The sequence below is a fragment of the Pagrus pagrus genome, assembly GCF_965226575.1.
Source record: "Pagrus pagrus genome assembly, chromosome: 13".
NCBI lineage: Eukaryota > Metazoa > Chordata > Actinopteri > Spariformes > Sparidae > Pagrus > Pagrus pagrus.
Window position 1 is genome coordinate 17509244 of NC_140197.1, and position 22155 is coordinate 17531398.

Below are 22155 nucleotides of genomic sequence, written 5' to 3' on the forward strand. Positions count from 1 at the left end.
TTACAACTTGGTTTTATCCTGTGATGTCTGGCCATATATCCCAGTCAGGATACAGTCATACATTATCCATTTCTAGTCTTTCTGCTAAGCTAAGCTAACATGCTGTTGGCAGTACTTTCATGAAAACTGAATCAATCTTCTAATGTGTCTCGGCAAGAATGGAAATAACCATATTTCCCAAATATGAACATATTCCTTTAACGCTGCTGTAAGCATTGTTGTCGTTTTAACTTCCTGTCCATTTTGCAGTCGGCGATGCCCTCCCTCCTCTCTACGTCACCACATGAATGCGCAGCGGTCATCGGCAGACATAGCAGCAAACAGGAGGATCCTGCTCTTTGTGCTTTTTTGGAGTTCTCTGTCCTGATTGGATAAAGTGGGCAGGAATACCAAAACATTTCTTTTCTCTGAGCAGGAGGAGGAGAGACAACAGTACATGATGATTATGGCTCTTCCTACAACAGTGATGACTGTTGGAATATAGACCTATTTAACACTTACTTTCATAAAAAATATATCACTTACATCAGCATTAATGAATTAATTTTCAACAGTGTTTTAAGACAGACAGACGCACACTGAAATTCAAGATACTGTTGCACAGTTATATCCTGTCCAAACACAATACTCATAGATCTTTAATGACCTCAAAACTCAGAGGTGACCCAGCAGGCTCACACATTTTCCCTGTAAAATTTGAAACAGGCAAGAAAAGTAGAGACAGACAGAAGCCATGTCGCAGTCAACTTCTTTATTTGTTGCCGTGGAACACAGATGTTTTGGAGGAAATAATAAAGCACCTTCAGTGATGAACGGGGAGAGATTTGTAGCTGCAGAGCTTTACTGCTCGTTGCGAAACAGACAGAGGAGGGCTGTGTTAAATTTGCAGTCCACACAGGTGCTCGAAAGCATGATTTAAACAGATTGTGGGGGAGATTTAAGCTCTCGCCTTCGCAGGCAGAACATTCTGTAATACAGCTTCTCTTCCAGCCTCATTATGGCAGTTTCTTCTGTAGAAATCCTACTTATTGTTATAAATGTAAATCGCCTCTGTAGGAATACATTATATCATCATCGGAAATAAAGAACAAAGTGTGGCAGAGAATCTGTGGGGCTTTGTCATCTGAGCATGAAGAAGTGTCAGATTTACGATTTTCTACAATACGCTTGAAAAGACTGTGAATCGCTTAACAGAATAAAGATGAATGAACGTCTTCATCGAGCATCCACAGGCTCTTTGATCTTCGGAGAGGTGGCATTACAAACTGTCATACAGCAGCTGGTTCCTCTTCATGTGCTGATTAATTTGTTCATCCCTCCCTCACGTCGTCTCCGTCTCCACTCCTTCCTTATTCTCGTTCCACACGAAACAACATGTAAGTTGTTCTCCTCGGCGCGCAAAGTGAGTGAATAACACTGTACTAACGGTCTAATCTAATAATAATAACAATAAACAATGTCATTTTAGAGAGTGTATTGGGATGAAAAATGAGGGTACTTGGGTGTCTAATTTAAAAATGGCTGCCAGACAGAAGCAGAGCATGGAACAGAATAATATAACATTTTTGATGCATAATTTCATAAAGCCAGTGATACAGGCTGAAGGGGGTTTGTGGGTCTCACTAATAGTCTGTGACATCCAAGAAAACAGCAGTTTTCAGATGCCTGGGAGAGCCTCGCCTTCTGCGCAGGCTTTTCTTCCATCAGGCTTTAATTACTAAGCCAAAGGACTTCGCTGGTCTCAATTCTGAAACTTGTTTTTCTCACAGTCTTTACAGCGCTCCGTCTTTGGGGCTCCACGGGGACTCCATGTGCGAGAGAGGGTGCTAGGAGCAGGATAGCACTCTAATTCTCTCCCCCTCTTCCCCTCACACCCATCTCCTCCAATGTATCCAGTGGCAATCAAATACACTCGCTGTGATTTGATTTTAATTATGGGCTTTTCACACACTTTAACACAACCTTGGGCGATGTTGGAAAAAGCCACATGATCCCGAGCAGCGAGAGAAACGCCGTATGGGTGGTGAATGAAAGCTTTAATAAAAAAATGTGCCAAATAATTATTCACTGTCACTCTATGCAGTCATGTGTAACGGGCAAACGGACAAGCTGGCAACGCCACGGAATTGGTAATTTGTTTGTAGTGATGCACTGTTATCATTACATCTGCAGCAGCTGCTGAGGTCTTCACCAACCCTCCAGGATTTCGTTTGCTGGAAATCTCCCTTTCAAACTCCACCGCAGTGGGAGAAAAACTCAATAACTGGAACAAATCTACTCTTCAGACCCGATACACCGCCAAAGTGATGTTTCTCAGTCACACGCCCACATACGCTGACACACAACCGCGCTCATTGTTTATCCTGTTGAATCATAGCACTGTCAGAGAGACAGATGATATCTGGAGAAGATGATGCTTTTCGGTTCAATTCCCCTCTCAGTCAGGTGTCATTAGTTCCATGGAACGCCTTCTGAAAGACAGTTTGTCTTATACACAATATTCAACAAACCTGAGGAAGAATGGCTGCAACTAAAGCACGAGGGAGGATGTGACAGCAGCGATCAGTTTGTCATAAGTACAAGAGTTATGATGGGTGTCACAAGCAGACGCCAGCCAAGTCGCTAGAGTAAAACGTTTCAGTTTCTGCAAACCGCTGATAATGATACTGACATTTCTATCAAATGTGTCACATAACATTCACATAACATGTTTATGACTTGACTTTGATATCCGGAGGAGGAGGCGTGACATCACTGGATATCTCCAGCCACGTTTACTTTGACTAAAGCAGGTATTTTAAGCCCAAACACAATGTTTTCCTAACCCTTACCAAGTGTTTTTGTGCCTTAACTTAACCAGAGCATACGCACAGCCTTTCCACAAAATAAAAGTGAAAATTGAACCTGAGGAAACGTGAATTTGCAACATATCGGAGGTTTGCAGAAACATACATTGTCATCGTTTATTGAACACACACACCCTCTTCTTCCTCATTAATAATTTGATGGAGGTTGTATAGGCTTGGGACTCAAACACCCTTCACCAAACAGCATATACTGACATACACTGACACATTTAAAGGTGCAATATGTAAGAAATTGTACACCTGTCAAATTCATGCTCAAACAGCTAATCACCAGAGTAGCTGCTAACTGTAGCTGCCCTGAACTAGTTAGCTCAGTTAACAGAGGACCAGGTCTTGCAGAGCTAGCTGGTTAGCATCCTAACTTCAGGTAGGTTTCTCTGCAACGCAATGCAGAGACATCATAACTTCAAAACTGCAATTTATTCACATTCTACTGATAATTTTAGTGAAGCAGAATTCTTACATATTGCACCTCTAATACATGGATGAAGTCCACATACACGCTAATATATTGCAATTTTGCTTCAAAATTATTTTACTAATCATAATGAATGTACATTTCTATAACATATTCATAATATAGACTGATATGTATTTAAAAATCTATTATTAAAATGTATTTATACTATAGCACTATAAATATATGGTGCAGTTGTTGTGCGAGAGAATATATCACTTGATATATTGGATAATATATTGCATGTACATTATTAACTAGCTTCTAGATATAACAATATATATGAAGATGACACTAAATTCCAACATATGTCTGTGTCATATGTGTCAACTGTCAAACATATCAGCTTGATATGTAAATATAAGGTGAAATTATTGTCATAACACTCAAATAATGCTAAAAACAGGAACGTAAACACATTAGACCTACATATATGGACAATAGATTTCTGTTGCATTAGAGATGGGCCCTTTGTTCAGGTCCTCGCTCCAATTTCGCAGCAGCACACTGCAAAAACTCAAATTTTTACAAAGTAAATCTGACTAATTTCTAGTAAAAAAAAATCTCATTAAACTTAATATGAGAAAGTCACATTGATGGAAGCATTCCGGTCTGAGAGTTAGACAATTGAACTTTTTCCATCGGCAATTTTCTTTTACTTATTACCAGCAAAAAACACCTTCTAATCATTATTTTATTTGACTAATTTAAAAAAAAAGTGGCATTTTTTTCCAGTGCAGTAATGGAAGTAATATCCCAAAAGCTGTCTAGTTGTAGCAAATGAAAATTAGAAATTGTTCAGATTTATAATTTCATCTCTTTCTTTTTGTCTTGCACAAATGAAGTGATGATGAGGAGCCACATATTACCCGCTGTCATTACATCTGCAGCAGCCTTTTGTTCTTCAGACTTTAGAGAAGAATCTACAATGCATTTTTACACAAACTAACGTATTTATCATTTATTTAAACGCAGATGAATAGTTTTCTTTAATAATTCAGTTGTGCTCAATATGTGAGAACATCAAGATGTGCACTGGGTGTTAAAGTAGCAAAGCAGTGAAAATTGAAAGTACAGAATATGCTCAAAAAACATCACACGCACACATCCATATTTCACATTGTTGCTTGTGTATCGGAAGCCTCACGTTGTTATTGTATTAACAATCAAGAGCCCCCCGCTGCGTCACCACCAACACACTGGCAGTAGCATGAACAGGAAGCATGGAGGAGAATGAAGAAGGCTCGCAGTGTCCTACATTGTAGCAGCTCCCATAATCCACATGGGCAGATTTTTTCATTTCCACCTGGATGTCTGCCAGTCAAGAGGATTTCTCCACTGCTCACAGCATTACAATGCCCAGACGAGATCCTTCCATGTGTATTATGGCTATTCCTACGAATGATACAGTACGTCTATACCAACGGGACAAACATCTACATCAGGACTGTTATTAGTCGGGCTGCATTAAAGGTCAAAAAAGCATCTTGAGATTATTTTGACGGATATTAATATAATTCACGATTAGTGTGAATGATCATTTTTGCATGCAAATGTTCCTTTATCAAATAACTGCAACCATGTTGCAATTTCATTTACTTAGCAATTAATTGCGCAGCCCTGGTAATTAGTGTGAACAAAAATGTCAAAATAGGGAGCTTTGTTTACCTCCTTTAAAGATTAAAGTATGTTTTCCTCATTAAAGTGTAAATTCACCCAAAAATGAATGTTCAGTCATTATCTACACCCCCCCACGCGGATGGAAAGTCGGGTGAAGTTTTCGTAGTCGACAAAACATTCCTGGAGCTTCACAGCAAGACAGCGTTGCAGATGTCTGCTAAACAACTGAAGTAGATGGGGACTTAAAATAACAGCTGAAACAAAACATAAAATGGCTCCAAACTAGGGTTTGGTACCCGACAGTTTTTGGTCCTTTACTTTCTCTGTAATAACAAAAATGTAATATATGAAAATGAGATGCCAAATCAGGTGAGGCACTGGCATTTCTTCAAGAGGAAGCCGTTAAAGACCTCGGGGTGAAACAGTTTTTACTCTGCACAAACTCAAATGTTTTCCGACGGTGTAAATAACACCTTCAGGGCTTCTGAAGACTGGGATAACACCAGACGTAAGTAGCCAGTTTTTTTTTTTTTTTCAGTTGTTTATTTTAAACATTTTAAAACAAGTCCCCATCTACTTCAGTTGTTTGGGAAAATGCTGTAACGCAGTTTTGCTGTGAAGCTCCAGAAATGTTTTGTGGACTACGAAACTTCACCTGACTTTCCATCGGCATGGGGGAGAGTAGATAATGACTGCATTTTCCTTTTTTGGGCGAATTTATCCTTTAAGAAAAATCAGTGAAGAATAATGCATGACCTTGACAGGGTTACACTCGCATGCTTCAACTGTTCAAACAGCTGTCTAGCTACCCCGTCACATTATTGACTCGCTGCTTTAATCGCCACACCTCTCGGAACTTGTTCACTCTTTTATTGGGTGCAAAAGGACATTCAACCACATGGCAGAAACTTAAAGTGGGCACGGCACGCGAAGGTGACTTTTAAAACAATGATAGCAAAATACTTTTTTTTTTTAATTTCTGTTTTCTTGCGTCCCTCATTGTCCGTGTGCTGCTAGAAAAGTCTGAATCGTCCACAAGCAAAAGCACGTATGGTTCTCACAAAAGGCCATTCACCAAATAAACAAAGCATTTCTTAAAGTACTTCTGCTGTTTGTTTGTTTTTTACATAATGTGCTGCTAATGGACAAAAATCATAAGCAGAAGAAAAGCGAGAAAAATACACCTTGATTTTACATTGAAACATTTTGAACAAAGACACTCAAAAGAGGAACAATCACAGCCAGTTGGTGACATATCCAATATGTGCTTATAGCGTTGAGTGTGCTCCCTCAGTTTTAACATTCTGCGCTGTCCAGAAACCTACTGCATCAGATCTTCTATTCTTTATTCGACTGCATTGTTTTCTAAGGTGGATAAAAGCATTTTAATGGCTTTTGAACTACTCAGTAAGGAAATTCCACACGGAGGAAAGAAGAAAGTTAATGTCTTTGTTGCCTCTTTTTTACTTTCCTTATGAGGCTCCAGCACCAGGCTTAATATCAGCATTTCACTGTTTATGAAGAACAAACAGCATTGAAACACATGTGCACCACAACATTCAGGACTAACATAAAGTAAGCTGCAAAAAGCATCAATTTTATTCACTAAGCCGTGCCAGAATCCATTGATTCCCTACATTTTTTAAAAATATATATCCATGGATCAGAAGGTCTCTTCTTGTTCGGTGACATTCATCACGTCCATAGAGGGCTGCTCTCATTTGACACCGCTGGCTGCTCACCGCTACACTCATTCACAAACACAGATAATTACTACCCAGATGAGGAATTAAGGATTGTCCTTGAAGGTCAGGCCTAGTCCCTGCCCTCACCGGGCTCTCTCGGCTGGCGTCCACGGCTCTGTCGGTACGCCAGTCCCGGGCAGCTGTCCGACATCGCTATTAACCTGAGCAGAGCCAACCCGCCCATAAAGCTGTTTGGGATATGGCAGCTGCTCAAGGGGCAGAGAGGTATTAAGCATAGATTTACAAGAATGAAAATGTCCTCCCTCCCTCGTAATCTCTCGTTTTTTAACACGCAAGACAAGCCATACACGCATAAACATACACACACACACTCTTACGTAATGGTGTCAGCAGCACGCCGCTCTGGCTCGTTTGGACGCGCCGCACACACGCACTCCGTGTGTTGACAGAAAACATGCACTGTCTCTTCTCCACTGCCTTCCACTCATCGCTCATGCATTAGACGTTCTGCCCTGTTGCCTCAAAATAATCAACAGCGAGGGGTTGCTGTCGTCCACTTTGAACTCATGAGCATCCACCTCATTACACCGCGTTTCTACTCCGGCGCCTCATTGCTCTTTAAACAGCGAGGAGACTCACAGTGCTCTCTACCGTGTTAAGTCAGGAATAGTGTTCCGCAGCACATCAAAGCCTGTTTGAGCTCACATTCACTACGAATACAGTGCAGCATCGTCACTATAAGGAAAGCAACCAAAAAAGAGCCGTTTTCAAAGAGGTGTCAAATGAAAGCTGATCTGCTGAAGAGAAGACACAGAATGACAGTGGGTCATAACGTTAGAGTAGACTGATGCAACAGCATATCTTCTTCAGAGGAGCCGACTAATTTATAGTCTCCTGTAACGTCCTCAGGGTTCGGATCGAATGGACACATCAACATGAGTCCGATAAACATAGAGTCTTTGAGCAGTCTGAGCGTATAAATATGTAAAAATGTTGCACTATACCCTCTCCTTCGGGACGTGACTCAAGCAACAAACAGTCAGAATACTCGCTGGCAATACTGGATCTCCTCGCTCCAGATCCTTTAGGAATCAAAAGCACGATCTTCGCAGATCTCCAGAGCCGCTTTACTCGCACCGCCGAACACTTCCACATTCGCGTCGATCCAAGGTACCACGTTGCCCGGCATGTACGCTGAGCAGTTGGCCAGCCCCATGATGTCAACGGGCCGCAGTACTCGATCCCACATGTTGAACTGGCTCAGCTCGCCCACGAAGGCCTGCGTGGCGTCAAATCGGCCTCCGACCACGTCCTGCATGGAGAGACAGGAAATGGAAGTTTACTGTAGCAGTTGACTTTTGAGGGAAATGTAAACAGACTTTAATTAAAATGAATCAATTCTGTTTGATATTCTGCAGTCTGCATATTTTTGCAGTGTGCTGCCGCTTTAAAAAACTGTGTGTTGTGCAATCTCCAATATACTGTAGTGCAACATGCAGAAATCTCACCTTGTGTGAATGACTGAAACATAAAACAACTCAGCCCTCCTTAGGCTCCAAACTAATGCAGCATGAGTTAATGGCTCTCTGTGGACGTTATTCATACGTCACTGTACATTTCTTATGTATATACATGGAGCTGTCATGGAGCTAACCGCTAGAATAACCCGCTACCGCGGCTCCCAAGGGCACCAAGTTGCAGTTTAGAGCTGGATGAATGAGGTAATACTGACAGGGCCGCGATAGCGTGAGAGGTGCCTCTCTGCCTCCACTCCCTGTGCTCCCTGCTCAGCGCCTCCGGCACAGAGCTCAAGGGAGAATACACACCGGGAGGAAAAACACACACTATGCATTCATACACACACACACACACCACCTAAGCTTCTCTACCGCGCTCACCTGCTCCTGGCCCAGGATGATCACCCCTCCAGGTTTAATTGGATGCCAGGGGGCCAGGTTGTCCCCGGTGCCAAGGCGCTCGCCATCCTGGTAAGCCTCCCAGAAACCGTCTCTGGTCGTCCAGGTGATGCAGATGTGGTGCCAGCGTCCGTCGCTCACTGACAGAGGGAGCTGGGCCACCTGGTCAGGAGGTCGAGGCAAAAGGGTGAGTGACATGAGTGCAGGGAGGACAGAGCAGGGTCAGGGTTTGGGGGCAAGATGAGTCAAGAGAGGTTTGAGATTAATTGCGGCGCGTTAGAAACAAGGACAGCAATTAAAGGGGTTAGGGCTTCAAAGAGACGGGCCTCTGCAGAGAATTCTCCAGATGAGCCAGCGCGACATATAAAATTTAGATTACCCAGGTGACATCAAGGGATAGAGCTTCCTTCAAAGCAGTCGGGTAGCTAACAGCAAAACAGTGTCCTGCTATTGGGCTTTGTTCGCGGATCAAAGAAAAACAACCGGTTATTTTACCAGCCAGTGACATCATAGTCCTCTGAGGATACACATGAGATTGTTAATGTGTTACTCATTAGGCGCCTTCTTCTTCTGAGAGTTCCTCATCCCAGTGTTTTTGCAGGTGCATGTAAACCTTTAAAGATGCGAAGAGACACTGAAAATAAAATTCAAGTCACTTGCAATTACTGAGGCAATTGACCCGGTTAAGGAGGTGAGGCGGCATCTTTAATGCCACTGGGACTGCAGACACCGGCAGCATTGTTATAAAGACTCTTCAAATGAAAAAAATAATTCCTGTCAAATATTCTGCAGGACTTAATGTATGACAGCCGTGATGATTTGTACACAAAGAGCTTAATATTGAGACAGCATATCCTCAGGGCAGACACTTCAATGGATACATGATTCACTCATCTTCATTTAAATGACTACAAGTGAGCTCATTCCCATATCACAAAGTAGAAGTTATTATTTTCCTACTCGTCTTTCCTTTTCTTTTTTTAAACGATTTATTCATGCCATTCAAAAGTTACATCACTGGTGGACTCGGGGGGTGCAGGGCCGCCGCATTGTTCTAGACAATGCTGTCAAAGTGCCCTCTTGGATACCCCGATGGTAGATAAAACATGAAGTGCCCTACAGGGTGCCCATCCAGTGCCCGTTCTGCCTGCTGGTGCCCCACCACATACATGTCGTGCCATTTTTATTTATTGTCACTGATACCACTCAAACACCCTGAGTCCGCCAGTGCGTAACATCAGAGATTTCATTGACTTTAGGCTTGACAGTTTTATATGACATGGTTGTATTTTTTATTTTTATTTGATTTATCCCTACACCAAGCACAAAATACACTTATTTATTAATAATGCATCTACTGTATTTATATTTTTTTTAATTTTTTTTTTTCACCTCCACCGAGAAAGCATTTTGTCATGCTGTTGTCTATATGGTTGTATATTTAAAGCTGCAGTATGCAAGAATTGGCCACCTATCAAATTCATATTAGGGGGCAGCATATCACCAGAGTAACCACTAACTGCTGCTTACTGTAGCTACCCCTAGACCGGGAGTTCAGAGCACAGGCTGTCACCTCTAGAGGTAAAAAGTGGATAGGAGCTAGCTGTTTAGCATGCTGATTTCAATAGATATGCCTGCAGCACAATACATGGATGTCTTTAACAGAACATCGAAACTATTATTTCTTCACATTCTGTTCATCATTTTATTTATATTTTTGAATGTTTAAAGCTGAAATGTTTACGTGTTGCACCTTTAAACTTTCATTTACACATCTTCACATTCTCCTATATAACTTTACACGTTAATGCCATAGAATAGAGACATATGGATAAGAAGCATAAACAAGGAAACATCAAAAATCTTAATTTAACGAAGAAAAAGAAAAAACATAATAAAATAATATAAGTGCCTTATATTATATTATATAATATTATATATTATATAATATAATATAATAAGTGCCTTTTCCAAATCAGAGCACATGTAACTTCATTTTGTGTTTCACTGAGCCAACATGTACAATGCAAGGACCCTGACACCGGCACCTACAAGTGGTGCAGGTGTCGGTAGGTCCATCTATGCTCCTCCTGCTACAAAATGTCAAAATGTCTGCTGTGAGAAAATGCCCATTATTTATTTTACTCGCGTTCCAAAGGACATGTTGCTGTTCAGCTCCAAAAGGCTGCAGATAAGTGTAAAATGTCTTTTAAAGGTCATGCAAGAAGAGAAGACATCAGTTAAGTACCTGCCTCCAACATGAAAAAACAACTCTTAATGGAACAGTAGAAGGAAAATTCTGTAATAATCCAGAATAATCTGCATACATTTAAAAAAATTTGGAAAACATTCTTCCAGATGACACCAGATTTATAAGCGTCAGATTACACGTGCACACTTGCCAAAGTAACTCAGCTTTCGTGTTGTACAAAACCAGACGAATCCATTGCAGATTAAACTCCCGGTAGCCAAGGAGACGCCGTGGGAATGTTTACCTTGAGAAAAACTCATGAGATGGAGCTGCAGTTTTCCTGAACAAAGTGACTGACTAACCTGATGAAGTTGTTGGTTCATAACAATGAAGATCCCCTCTCTGCATAGCCGCCCACAAATACAAAATACAGACAACGTTGCACTTTTTAATACTGTCGAGGCAGCGCTCTGCTCCCCTTTTAGTATGCAGCCAAATCAACAGCATAAACAATGTGCCCCAGTGGGCCCTGTTATCACTGTGAACAAGTTCAACACATGGATGTGCTGCTGCACATACGCTAATCATATTCACAAGTCTTGCACTCCTTCTCCTTTTCTAATACAACTTCCTCTTTGCTTGCTTCCTCTGATCTTTCACTCTCTCCCTCCCTCTCTCTTCTTCTCAGCACTCCATCCCCTCCAACGCTCCGCAGCTTTTTCTATTTCCTACCCCCTTTCCCACTTCTTTTCTGTCTCATACTCTCCCCTTTCTCCCACCATCTTTCTCTCATCTGTCTGACTTGAACACATGTATAATGCATGGTGAAGGGAAAGCTGTGAGGAGACCTGCCTGTGCCAATAACGCCCCAATGTAAACAAGACAGTGGGGAGAGAGAGAGAGAGAAAAACTCTCTCCGGTGCAGCAACATTTTCACCGAAAAACTCCAAACAAATCCAACATCACACGGCTGCAGAAGCATCGGCGCCATCAGGAAGATTACAATCCTTTCTCTTTTAAGACTAAATGCTATAAAATATTCATGCGTGTTTTCTGCGTTGTTAATTAAAATCGTTGTTAGTTGACTTAAAGCTCACGGTATGTGATATAACGTCTACAGAACGAAGGGCAAAGAAGAGCGGGGCCTTCAAACGAGCACACATGGCAGCGCAAGTTCTCTAATGAATTACTGTTATTCCTGGGTGTGTGAGGAATGTAGGTCAATGATATTAAATGTTTATAAGGTGCAAAGTTAAATATTCAGAGCCGATGGTCAGTGTTTCTCCCCTCGGCTGTTATCATGATTGTGCTCACATGTACATACCACTTGTTTCGCACCACGTGAACATATTCGTGCTTTCTTTGCGTTTAACGAGCGTCATCGCTGATCCACATTTACCGACATCATTACAGCCCGCTGCGTTGCCAGGCGGTTAATAAATGATACTGAGCTGATCTCAGAAAATAATCAGGGCAGAGCGAACAAATTGCGCTCGTCTCTATCCACAAATAGTTACAGAACAGCAAGAAACCAGTTTTTCATTATGGACATACCTTGTCATTAACCAGCAGCTCAATGGGGTTGTTTCCCCATTCGATGAGGACTATCTCATTGGCTTGTCCCGGCACGCCGTAAGAGAACGGGGTTCCTATGCCGGGGCTGGCGCTGGACTTGAGCCACATGCACACAGTGAAGGCGTACATCTCTGGCAGGCTCTTCTTGATGCGTCCGTAAAGGTAGTTGGTGCGAAGAGGGAGGGACACCTTGAAATCCTCGGGCGACTTGAAGGCGTTATTACCTGTTGATGGATAACAAGCACATATGGTTATAAGTTAATGTGTCAGGGCTTTTTCTAGTCTTGTTTGTGGTCATCTTCTGATGATAACCCAAACCCCTAACCCCCTTACCCTAACCCTAGCTGATTGATAGGTTCATACCTCAGGAAAAATGAGTCAATTTCAGACAACCTAGCACATTTGTTGTTGCACCTCCAGAAAGTGGTCACCATCCCTGTCAAAATGGCTATCACTGAACACCTTCTTCATCTTGGGGAAGAGGCAGAGGCTTTAGGGTTAATAAGGGCAGGTGTTGGTGTCTGCATTCCTGGATGGCAGCCATCGCCACTGTGGACTGGAGTGTTGTCTGAGACAGTGCTGACTCACAATTTTCAATCACTCAGAACAGAACCACCACGAAAGTTATTAACTTCAAGACTTTAACTGCAGTACAAGAAACGAAAGCTGTATAACTCATCTCCTTCCACCTTAGGCACCTTATCAATCATCCCTTGTACATTTAAGATGAGGAAAAAGGAAGACAAGTCTGAGGTCTGATGTCAAATGTGAGGATCATTCGCAGAAGAAGAAGCATGTTGGCTGCTAGCAAAGTAAAGGTTAGCCAGCTACTTCTAATATCTCATCGGTGAGAAAGATTTATATTTTTTTTAGCCTTGGGCCAATATACTGCATGCTGCTCAGAGTTCACATTCTCCTTAGATGGTCCCATTTCCTGTGTTAGGAAGTCACAATATGGAGGCTACAAAGAGGATGTACTTTATTATAACGTGCATTTGATCTATGTTTGAAGTTTGAAGCTTTATATTACAACGTGATATTGTCCCAGACCTGTTGGTGCACCAGTTCACTCCTTAAAACCACTAAAACATTGTTTTACCTGACCATTTATCATGGTTAATGGCAGTAAATCACTTTGACTTGACTTTCCATGTTTTTGTTCTGACTTGAGGAATTCTCAGACGAAACCACGTGGACACAACAAGACTAAAAGTCTACAGCCATGTTTCCAGCTAATGCTCACATCAGCATGCTAACATGCTCAAAATTATGATGCTAGCATGTTGATACTTAGCAGGTGTAATGTTTACCATGTTGACCATCTTGGTTGATCATGTCAGCATGCTAACATTTGCTAATTAGCACTCAACACAAAGGACATTTGAGGTGGATGGGAATACGTTAAGCAGCTTTCTGGTCTTTAACCAAAAGTGATGGTGCCACAAGAAAGGTCAGGTGGTCCTCTGAGGACCATGATGTACGTGCCAAATCCTGAGGTAACACATCAAGTAGTCGATTAGATACTTCGATAAAAAACAAAAATGTCAGCTTAATCATTAAAGTACTACCACAGGAAAGATAGCCCTGGCATAAAGCTGGGCTGTCTATGCAGTCAAAAGACACAAATACTTTTAAAATTGGTGCTACATGAAAAAGGGCAGCAGATTTCCCTTTAGCCCAGGCAGGAAAACTTCAAGAACCAGAGTGCACTCCCTGTACCAATAAACACTCCAAATGATGGGTGACGTACTGTGAGTTGGGCGTTGTTTGGTTTTAGCACATTGTCTAATTTGAAACAGGAAACAGTGTGGTGAAGAGTTGACGGACCGTTGGCTGAATCAGAATTTGCATAAATAAACTTCAACTTTATGTAAATGAGTCTGTCCAGGGAAACAACCCGGACTCATTAAACTCTGATCAAACTCCCAAACTAGGCAGTGCCGAGCAAATATAAATCAAGATGCTGTCACTGCAACCTCGCAATACGTCACCAGCCAGCTGGAGTGTTTTGTGGTCCGGTGCATCCAGATGCATCTTTGCCTGAGGCGGTCTGTTTCCAACATCCATCAAAGTTATGAGGATGGATCCATTGGGGAACCTGAATATATGTGGCAAATGTGATGGCAATCAATTGAGTTGTTTTTGAGATACTTCAGTCTGGACCAAACTGGCGGACAGACTAAATGACCGACGGATGTCCCTGAAGCCATGCCGCTACCATGCCTAACTAGAGAGCATCTAGCAACGGGACCACACCAGACCCACGACTACACAATAGTCATTGCTACATTATTACATGAGTACTCTAGCTACTGGGTAGGACCAACGTATTTTGATCTCAACTACACACCTTTTAAGTTTTGTGACCATGTCTCATGTGGTACCAATACCTTGACTTCGATGCTGATTCTTGAATGAGACTTTTTGTCGATCACAATTTTATGAAATCCGTTTTAACAAAAGATAATATTACATATACACATGGTCAGCCCTGTCTCTGGGTGTTACCTAGTCTTCTTCCTGCATGCCTTGGGACAGCCAATCACCAGCACTATTAGATCTTGGCACAACAAGCTTGCTGCATGCTTATTGGCCCACTGAGGCTGACATGATTAACTCCTTAGGTCTTGAGATTTAGACATTTATTGATACTTGACAGTATGGAGGCATGTCAGTTGGTGCCATTAAAGTATCAGAGTTCGGCCCTATCTGTAACTGAAAACAGGGCCAGGAAACCTCTCTAGTTCCAGCCCAATGCCCATCTTCGGACCTTTGTTTTGATCTTAACTAAACACCTGTTTCCTGCACGGTTGTGACACTATCGTAGTGATAAAATCTCTCGCCAGACAGGACAGACAGACATATAAATACCTGGCAAAATACTCATAAATTGCTTCTGTGGTAGTCCCCGCTACAGAAGGTGTGAGCAGGACCACATTTTGCCATGATGACAAACACACAGAGACTCACAATCTGAAAACATTGAAAAATGATAAATCTGCTACAGTTATTATTTTCTGGCCTTCATGTTAGCGCTTTAGTTCATTTACGTGTTTCATACTGGGTCATACCGGCTTATAATTGATGTGGCTGGCGGCCAGTCAAAGACGGACAACAAGAGTTTTACTATTTAAAAGACTCTGAATAAAGAAATGAAGAAAAAATGGAGTAAACAGATCATGCACGATCAAGACAGGAAGGGAGAAAGCGAGCCTTGCTGAAAAGTTTTAGAGAAAATGAAAATAAAACAGGAGAAAATGGGCTGCGAAAAATCTGACAGACACACACACACACACACACACACACACACAGTTTGCAGTGGGTTTGCACCAAAGAAACATGTTGCATATTTTAATGGGATTGAACCAGAGTTTTATCTGCGTTGAGCAGAGTATTTGAGGCTTAGCTGCCGTTCAAACCACCATTTCTCTGGATACATTGTTCAGCTGCAACACTGAACAAAAGCTCCACATTGCCGGCGCTACGCTGGAAGCAGGGTCTGTCCACGCACAACCAGTCAAACCACTCTGACCCACAACTCAACACAAAGGAAGAGAAAGAATGAAAATCATGTAAATAAAAAATGTCCTCTGCCAGCTCCTTGTACTGCTCCTCTTACAAGCTCAAGGCTGAGACTTCTGAGGATCATGGGGTGCTGGGTTTGAACCCAGTCTTCTTTATTGTAAAGCCAGATCAGGGAGACAACCAGAACATGTTACACATTCATTATCGGGTGATAATGACGTCTCATATTTCCAGCTGACAACACCAACACCACAAACTCCAGCCTCAAAAGCCACTGCAGAATTGAATCAACATCTCCGTGACACCTCTCTTGACGTAAATTGAATTTAATAAGGCCCACTAACGTATTGCACTGACTCATTATAGTACAGGTGGGTGTTCTGGTAAGCCCACATCCTTTAAATCGGTGCAATTAACTCTGGTTAAACCTTGTATCCTCAAACAGCCCCTGACTGAATTGACTGAGCCTCGGGGGACATATGTGTCTACAGGAAATGACCAGTGATTGGTGGGATAATCTTCCAAACTGATTTTGTTTTGGGCGGAGATATTTAGTGTTATTTTGACATCTACCATCAAAGCAATGCCCTGGAGTGTGGACATCCCTCCAATATTTCTTAAACTAATTAAACATTCAGTGTTGCTTTCCAAGCCTTATTTCCAAGACCAGGAGCTGCTCCGAGAATAGCACTGAGAGAAAAAGGCTATGTTGTGAGCTTTTTCCTTACATCATCAGAAATTTGCAAAGGGATTGACTAATTAGTGCAATAATCTGCCAGACAAAAAAACAAAAAATCCATCCCCCTCCCCAAAAAAGTCTGGCCTGACATTTCACAGCAGCGCCCCGTTGCATCGCTCACTTTTCTCCAGCTCGGTGATCCTCTCCAGGAGGGAATTGAGAGTGCTCTCGGTGCGTTGGCGGTGGGCCGCGGTCTCATTGTAGAGCTGGCTCTTCTCCTCCTCCAGCTCGGCCACCTTCCGGAGGAGCTGGGTCTCCAGCGCCCCCAGACGCTGCCGCAGCAGCTCCCGCAGCTCCGGCGGCAGGGGGGCCAGTGCCGAGGCGCTTCCAGCTGACACATTTGTGGTGGGGAGACGCAAACTCTGCTGCTAAATAGACAGAAACAAAGATAGATAGATGGATGGATGGATGGATGGATGGATGGAGTGAGTGAGACAGACATTTAATCCAGTTAATCCTGTGCACTCAAACAGGTATTCAGTCACCATCAAGACCTAGATTTGCAGTGCATCTACCTCACAGCTCTGATATCCTTTTAGCTTCATTGTTTTTGATACAGCACTATCAAAATGAAGACAGTGTGTCCCTGTGTGCGGCGGCGTTTGATTGGTGACCTGCCAAACACTCATGATGGCTGGGCCGGGTATTAAAAGTAGGCGCCGCATGTGACGTCATGTAGGGCATGATCGCAGATGGTTGATGGGTTTTGAGGAGAAACAACAGAGGGTCAACAACTGTACTTTGGTGGCGGCGCTTTCACTGACCCTCTGGCCCTCAGGTGGTTTGATTAATCTTACCCTGACACAATGGACCCATCTGAAAACGCTCAAACGTGACCCTCCCTACTAATCTGGCGCCCAAAGGCCGAAGCGGGCGAAAGCAAAGGTCCCGAATGGCTTTGATTAAGCGAGAGAGGTCCTGCTCCAGGGAGGCAGATCCTATCAGCAGCTACCAGTCTTGCCATAATCACTATGCTAAGCAGATGCAGATCAATAGATATGTGATTAAAATGCAATATAATATGTATCCTTGCAGCAGCAGAAGTGTATCCTTGATTTGATCGGGGGCATTAAAGCTTCCAATCAAGGAGATGGGGCAGTGAGGGGGGATGGGAACAAATGGAGAGATGAATGGATCAGCAATGCAGCACTGTATGAACAGATAACCTTGAATCTTGATAAACAGCATCGTGGTTGTTTCAGGGCTGTCAGAGGGTGAAAAATGCCTTGTGATGATGTGATGTGATATAATATGACGTAAGAGATAAAGCTCATATCAGCCTCCTACAGTAAAACTCTCCACTATAGGTGACCTCGATATGAGTTGTGATCTCCGAGCCGGGAGCGAGGTCTGCTGGGATTGAACAAAAGGGCTCGTGAGCTCTCAGGTCAACAGGAAAACAAAAACGATTTAAACCATTAAGGCGCTTTTGATTCACAAAATCCGTGCGCTGGGGATGGATTTCATCAGCTGCTGTGAATAATTAGTCACATGACTGCAAGGGAAATATGTGGAACACACACACACACACACACACGCACACACGCGGTGCTCATTAATTATTCAAATCTGTATTTCAAACCCCTGCGCCACATGCATGGTTACACCTCTGACAGGCTTTTTTGTTGCTCATTTCTTATTGATGGCTCCCGTGCAGCGGGTTTCACCATCGGTTATTTTTTTAATGATTAAAATCGTATTGATGTGACATGCCTATTACGTGACCCTTTGATCTCACGAGCCTACAGAGAGGTCTCCTGCAGCGGAGGGCATTTTGCAAACGCTCCACAGTGAGGCATGAGAGGGGTGACGTGCTGACAGACACTGCCAAGGCGCAGGTAGATCTGATTACAAAGACACACTGCAGTTGGCTGCGTGAGTAATTAACCATATTGGTTAATAAAGTGGTTTTTGGCACGTTTTTACGCACGAGCTCCATGTTTGCGCCTTACCTCCAAGTTCTCCAGCCGACCCTTCAGACTCTGCATCGTCTTCCCCAGCTGGTCTATGGTCTCGCCGGGGTCCCGGGGCAGGTCCCCCATGGTGTTCTTCCCGTACTCCTTCCGCCTGGAGCCCTGACCCCGGGACTTGCCCTGCGACGACTCGTCTGCTGCCGCCTCGCAGCGCGCCAGCTTGGAGTTGAGCTCCTTGATGGTCCCCTGCTGGCTCACGATGGTCTCCTTCTGCTGCAGGATGGTCTCCCGCAGCTGGATGATCGTGTTCCGCAGCTCGTCCTCCACGGGGCTGCTGCTCTGGACGCGGTTCCCCGCAGGACTGTACCCGCAGCCCGGCTCTGCGCCCGGGGGGATGGCGTTACAGACGAAGCGGCTACCTGTAGCATCCTGGCTCCGCACCGCGCGTCCACTGACCAGGAAAAAAAGTCCAACTAGTGAGATCAGCATCCCGGCTAGATACACAAATTCCACGGATTAAAGGGGGAAAAAAGGCTCCTGAATTACTGTGTGAACGTTTGAAGTCTCCTGTGAAATAATCAATAAACTTATTTCAACAACAACTCGTTAATTCAAGCGGTTGCGGACATTTTTTCTACACTTCCAAAGTGTAATAAAAAGAAAAAACTTAGTTTATATAGAAAAAAACCAGCCAGAATCCGCAGTGAGGAATCCTATAATCATACATCCACCAACCACATGGTCGGTCCTGTTTGAGAAAATACACCAATAAATCTAAATTCTTACTTTCAGCAGGCGGGTTAAAATCAGAATCTGATAGCTCCTTTACTGGGAGGGGAAAAAGTTGCACTGATTCTTTAAATCAAAGAAGAAAAAACAAACAGAAACATCCACAGCAGGTTGCAGAGAAGTCAGCTCTGCCTGTCTTGCCTCTCCGGTTGGTTGGATTGTCAGTGAGTGGTGCTGAAAAGACAGCGACGCTGCTCAACCGGATTATTATGGGGAGGTGCGCGCTGGCGCTTCCGCTCATCATCTGTGCGCTCCGGTTTATTCAGCTTCAGCCTACGTCATCACCCAGTCCCAGCAGACCTCAGTCATGCCATGTCTCACATGTCTCTTTGACTCCGTGTCACCTGTTTCAGTGCGCTGAAGTTTCAAGATGTCAGACAGACACACGGGAGGAGTTGGTGCTCCGGTTGTTGCACGCTTTTAAATGGATGCTGGTCATATATTAAAGGGTGCTTCCACCGAGTTTACACATTAAAGTGTGTTTACAGGTCTTGAGGAGTACTACAGGTGAAAAAAGTAGTGTAAAGCCTGTGGCTCCAGAGGAAGCTGCGTGTAATCTGATTAATTTCCTCCAGTGGCGCCACTGTGTGGCTAAGTTGCATTGTGGGTAATGTAGGGGCCAGTTTTGGAAAAAGGCAGTGTCTCAGTGTTACTGTGCAATTTTTTTTAATCAATATTAATATGTGATGGTGCTGCTTTGGTTGATTTGCATGTGTGTGTGTGTGTGTGTGTGTGTGTGTGTGTGTATTTTCCACGGAGGCTCTGCACATGATGACTTGATACATGTTTTATTGTGTTTGCATCAACATGTCATCTTGATTGTTGCAAGAACAAAAATATGATTTCTTGTTATCATTTAAATTTTCCCATGACTGTTTTGCTTGATTGTTTGTTGTTGATATGATGATTTGATTGATTTGTTTTTTTTTATTTGTGCTTTGGTCAATGACTGCCTGGTTCCTGGCTTCTGTTTGATAAGAAAACTTACAGAGAGATGAAAAACAAACAAAACAACAACATAAGATAAGTTGTAAATATTGATATACTACACATGAATGCAAACACTACTGTCTGTACTCGCACATGCAAATACATACATGCATATATCTAAACACCTATAAGTAACTTGGATAAACAGATACATATGGATATACATGTATGTAATGTGTAACATTAGTGGAGTAAGTCTTTAGGGGGAGCTTGTTTACTTGCTGTGAATTACATCAACACAACACATCATTTAATGATATGATACTCTGAGTGATAATCCTGCACTGGGGAAATGTTGCACTCTCTCTGCCCCCAGTGGAGTCTCGGTTTCTTTGAACAAAAACTCTTTTTCTTCCTGTGGGCACACATGACCCGAGGTCAAACTTTAAGGATTAGCAAATCTAATTAAAACCCCAGTTCAAATGAGAGGTTTGATGGTGTGAATTAAAACCAGATCCCCGTTGTACCTCCTCTCATTCACGCACACTGGTGTGCACATGAGAAGCAAGACTTTATTTTTTTTCCACAGCACACCCCGCGGCGTTGGTGAAACTTTACACTTGACTCTTGAAATGACGCTATTTGATCTTGTATATTGATTGCATGTGAGTTTTTTTCTGAACAGACGTATTCAGATTAAAGACTGACTGCTGACATATCAAACCCACATTGCTTGCTCTGAGAATACGATGGTAAATGCTGAATGCCACCATGAAGGCCATGCTGAACGAAGTCACAGATAGGCTCAGTTTGCTATAAAAGCCTCTTTTTGATCAGGAATGTCAAGCATGAAAGAGTGTGTTCCTCTTAACGTTGAATCTGCAGTCGGTGCACTCTCACTCTGCACGTCCAGGGTGCTCTCATTGAAGTTTTCCTTTACTTTTTCTATTTTTCTAAAACCGCCTTTGTTGACCCAGCCAATAAAAGATCTTCCTCCTGTCAGGCTGATAGGTCACATTAGGCTGCTGATGTGTGCTGCTGTAAATGTTTGATCTGAAATGGCTGACAATAAGATTTAGTGGAAAGTCTGCTTCGTGTTTTTGTTTCAATTCTGGCTCAATTTCTGCGTGTTTTTGGCAAGTACAATAATTGTGACCTGAGCCAAATACTAGAATAATCCGTGGTTTTAGGTGGAGGCTATTCTATAATCATTAGATAACAGTTTTTCCCAAACATGTAATAAAAAATCGCATGCCCAGATTCTTTGGTTCCGTCATGTGGTTGCTGTCCAAGTAGGCCGAGCGCATCCATCCAAAGAGGGAGGAACAGTGCAAACTTCACTGTGCGACACTGTAATTGAACACTCTCTAATATTCAAATCCGGTCCCTGCTGACACCCGTCTCACCCCGCTCTCCTATTTAATGTGGAAACGTGTCAAACCCTCGAAGAAATCTGTGATCTGGAAGCCTTCTCAGGATCTCTCCTCAAAATAACTCAAAGGGAGGGAATAATGTTTGCAAAAAAAGGAGAGAGAGAGAATTCCTGCCGCAGCCAAGTACAAGGCGGCGCTGTGCTTGTTGCATGTGCGACACGATTTGATGTCATTGTTTCTATATATTTAGAAATCTCAAGGCAAACGCTTTTGCTGGTGGCAGACAAAGCCATTAGCCTTTCTCGCGATGGCAGACAGTGATCTGCATCACAGCAGGTTTTTTTTTTTGCAGCTTCCCTTCATGTTCTGTCAAACACAGACGAGGGAGCCGGCGTCTGTCAGATACCTGCAAAGAATCGGATAATGCGAGAAACTTCAAAGCCAGATGTCGACTCAGTTCAGATTATGAATCTGCTGTTTTCAAGTGGTGACACGTCTTTTCCCAAAACCGCCTCATCAATCTCGATTTCCTCAAGATGTGTCACTGAAGGTCT

The 22155-nt window shown here is 43.0% G+C and overlaps 1 protein-coding gene across 1 annotated transcript; it reads right to left on the minus strand.

Moving 5' to 3' along the window:
- Positions 1 to 4276: 4276 nt before the first annotated feature.
- LOC311267727 (neuronal pentraxin-2-like) lies at positions 4277 to 19474 on the minus strand. The gene is made up of 5 exons (XM_084370954.1): positions 18549 to 19474; positions 16718 to 16964; positions 12312 to 12556; positions 8549 to 8728; positions 4277 to 7962 (listed from the first exon to the last, which is right to left on the minus strand). The coding sequence occupies exons 1-5, from the start codon at positions 18996 to 18998 to the stop codon at positions 7735 to 7737; spliced, it is 1350 nt and encodes a 449-aa protein (XP_084227080.1). The 5' UTR covers positions 18999 to 19474; the 3' UTR covers positions 4277 to 7734.
- Between the last annotated feature and the right edge of the window lie 2681 nt (positions 19475 to 22155).

Coding starts and splice junctions, on each gene's coding strand:
- LOC311267727 (XM_084370954.1), bottom strand. CDS start 18,998: ATGCTGATCTCACTAGTTGGACTTTTTTTCCTGGTCAGTGGACGCGCG. Junction 16,965..18,548: donor GTCGGCTGGAGAACTTGGAG/GTAAGGCGCAAA, acceptor CTGTCTATTTAG/CAGCAGAGTTTGCGTCTCCC. Junction 7,963..8,548: donor TCATCCTGGGCCAGGAGCAG/GTGAGCGCGGTA, acceptor CTCTCCATGCAG/GACGTGGTCGGAGGCCGATT.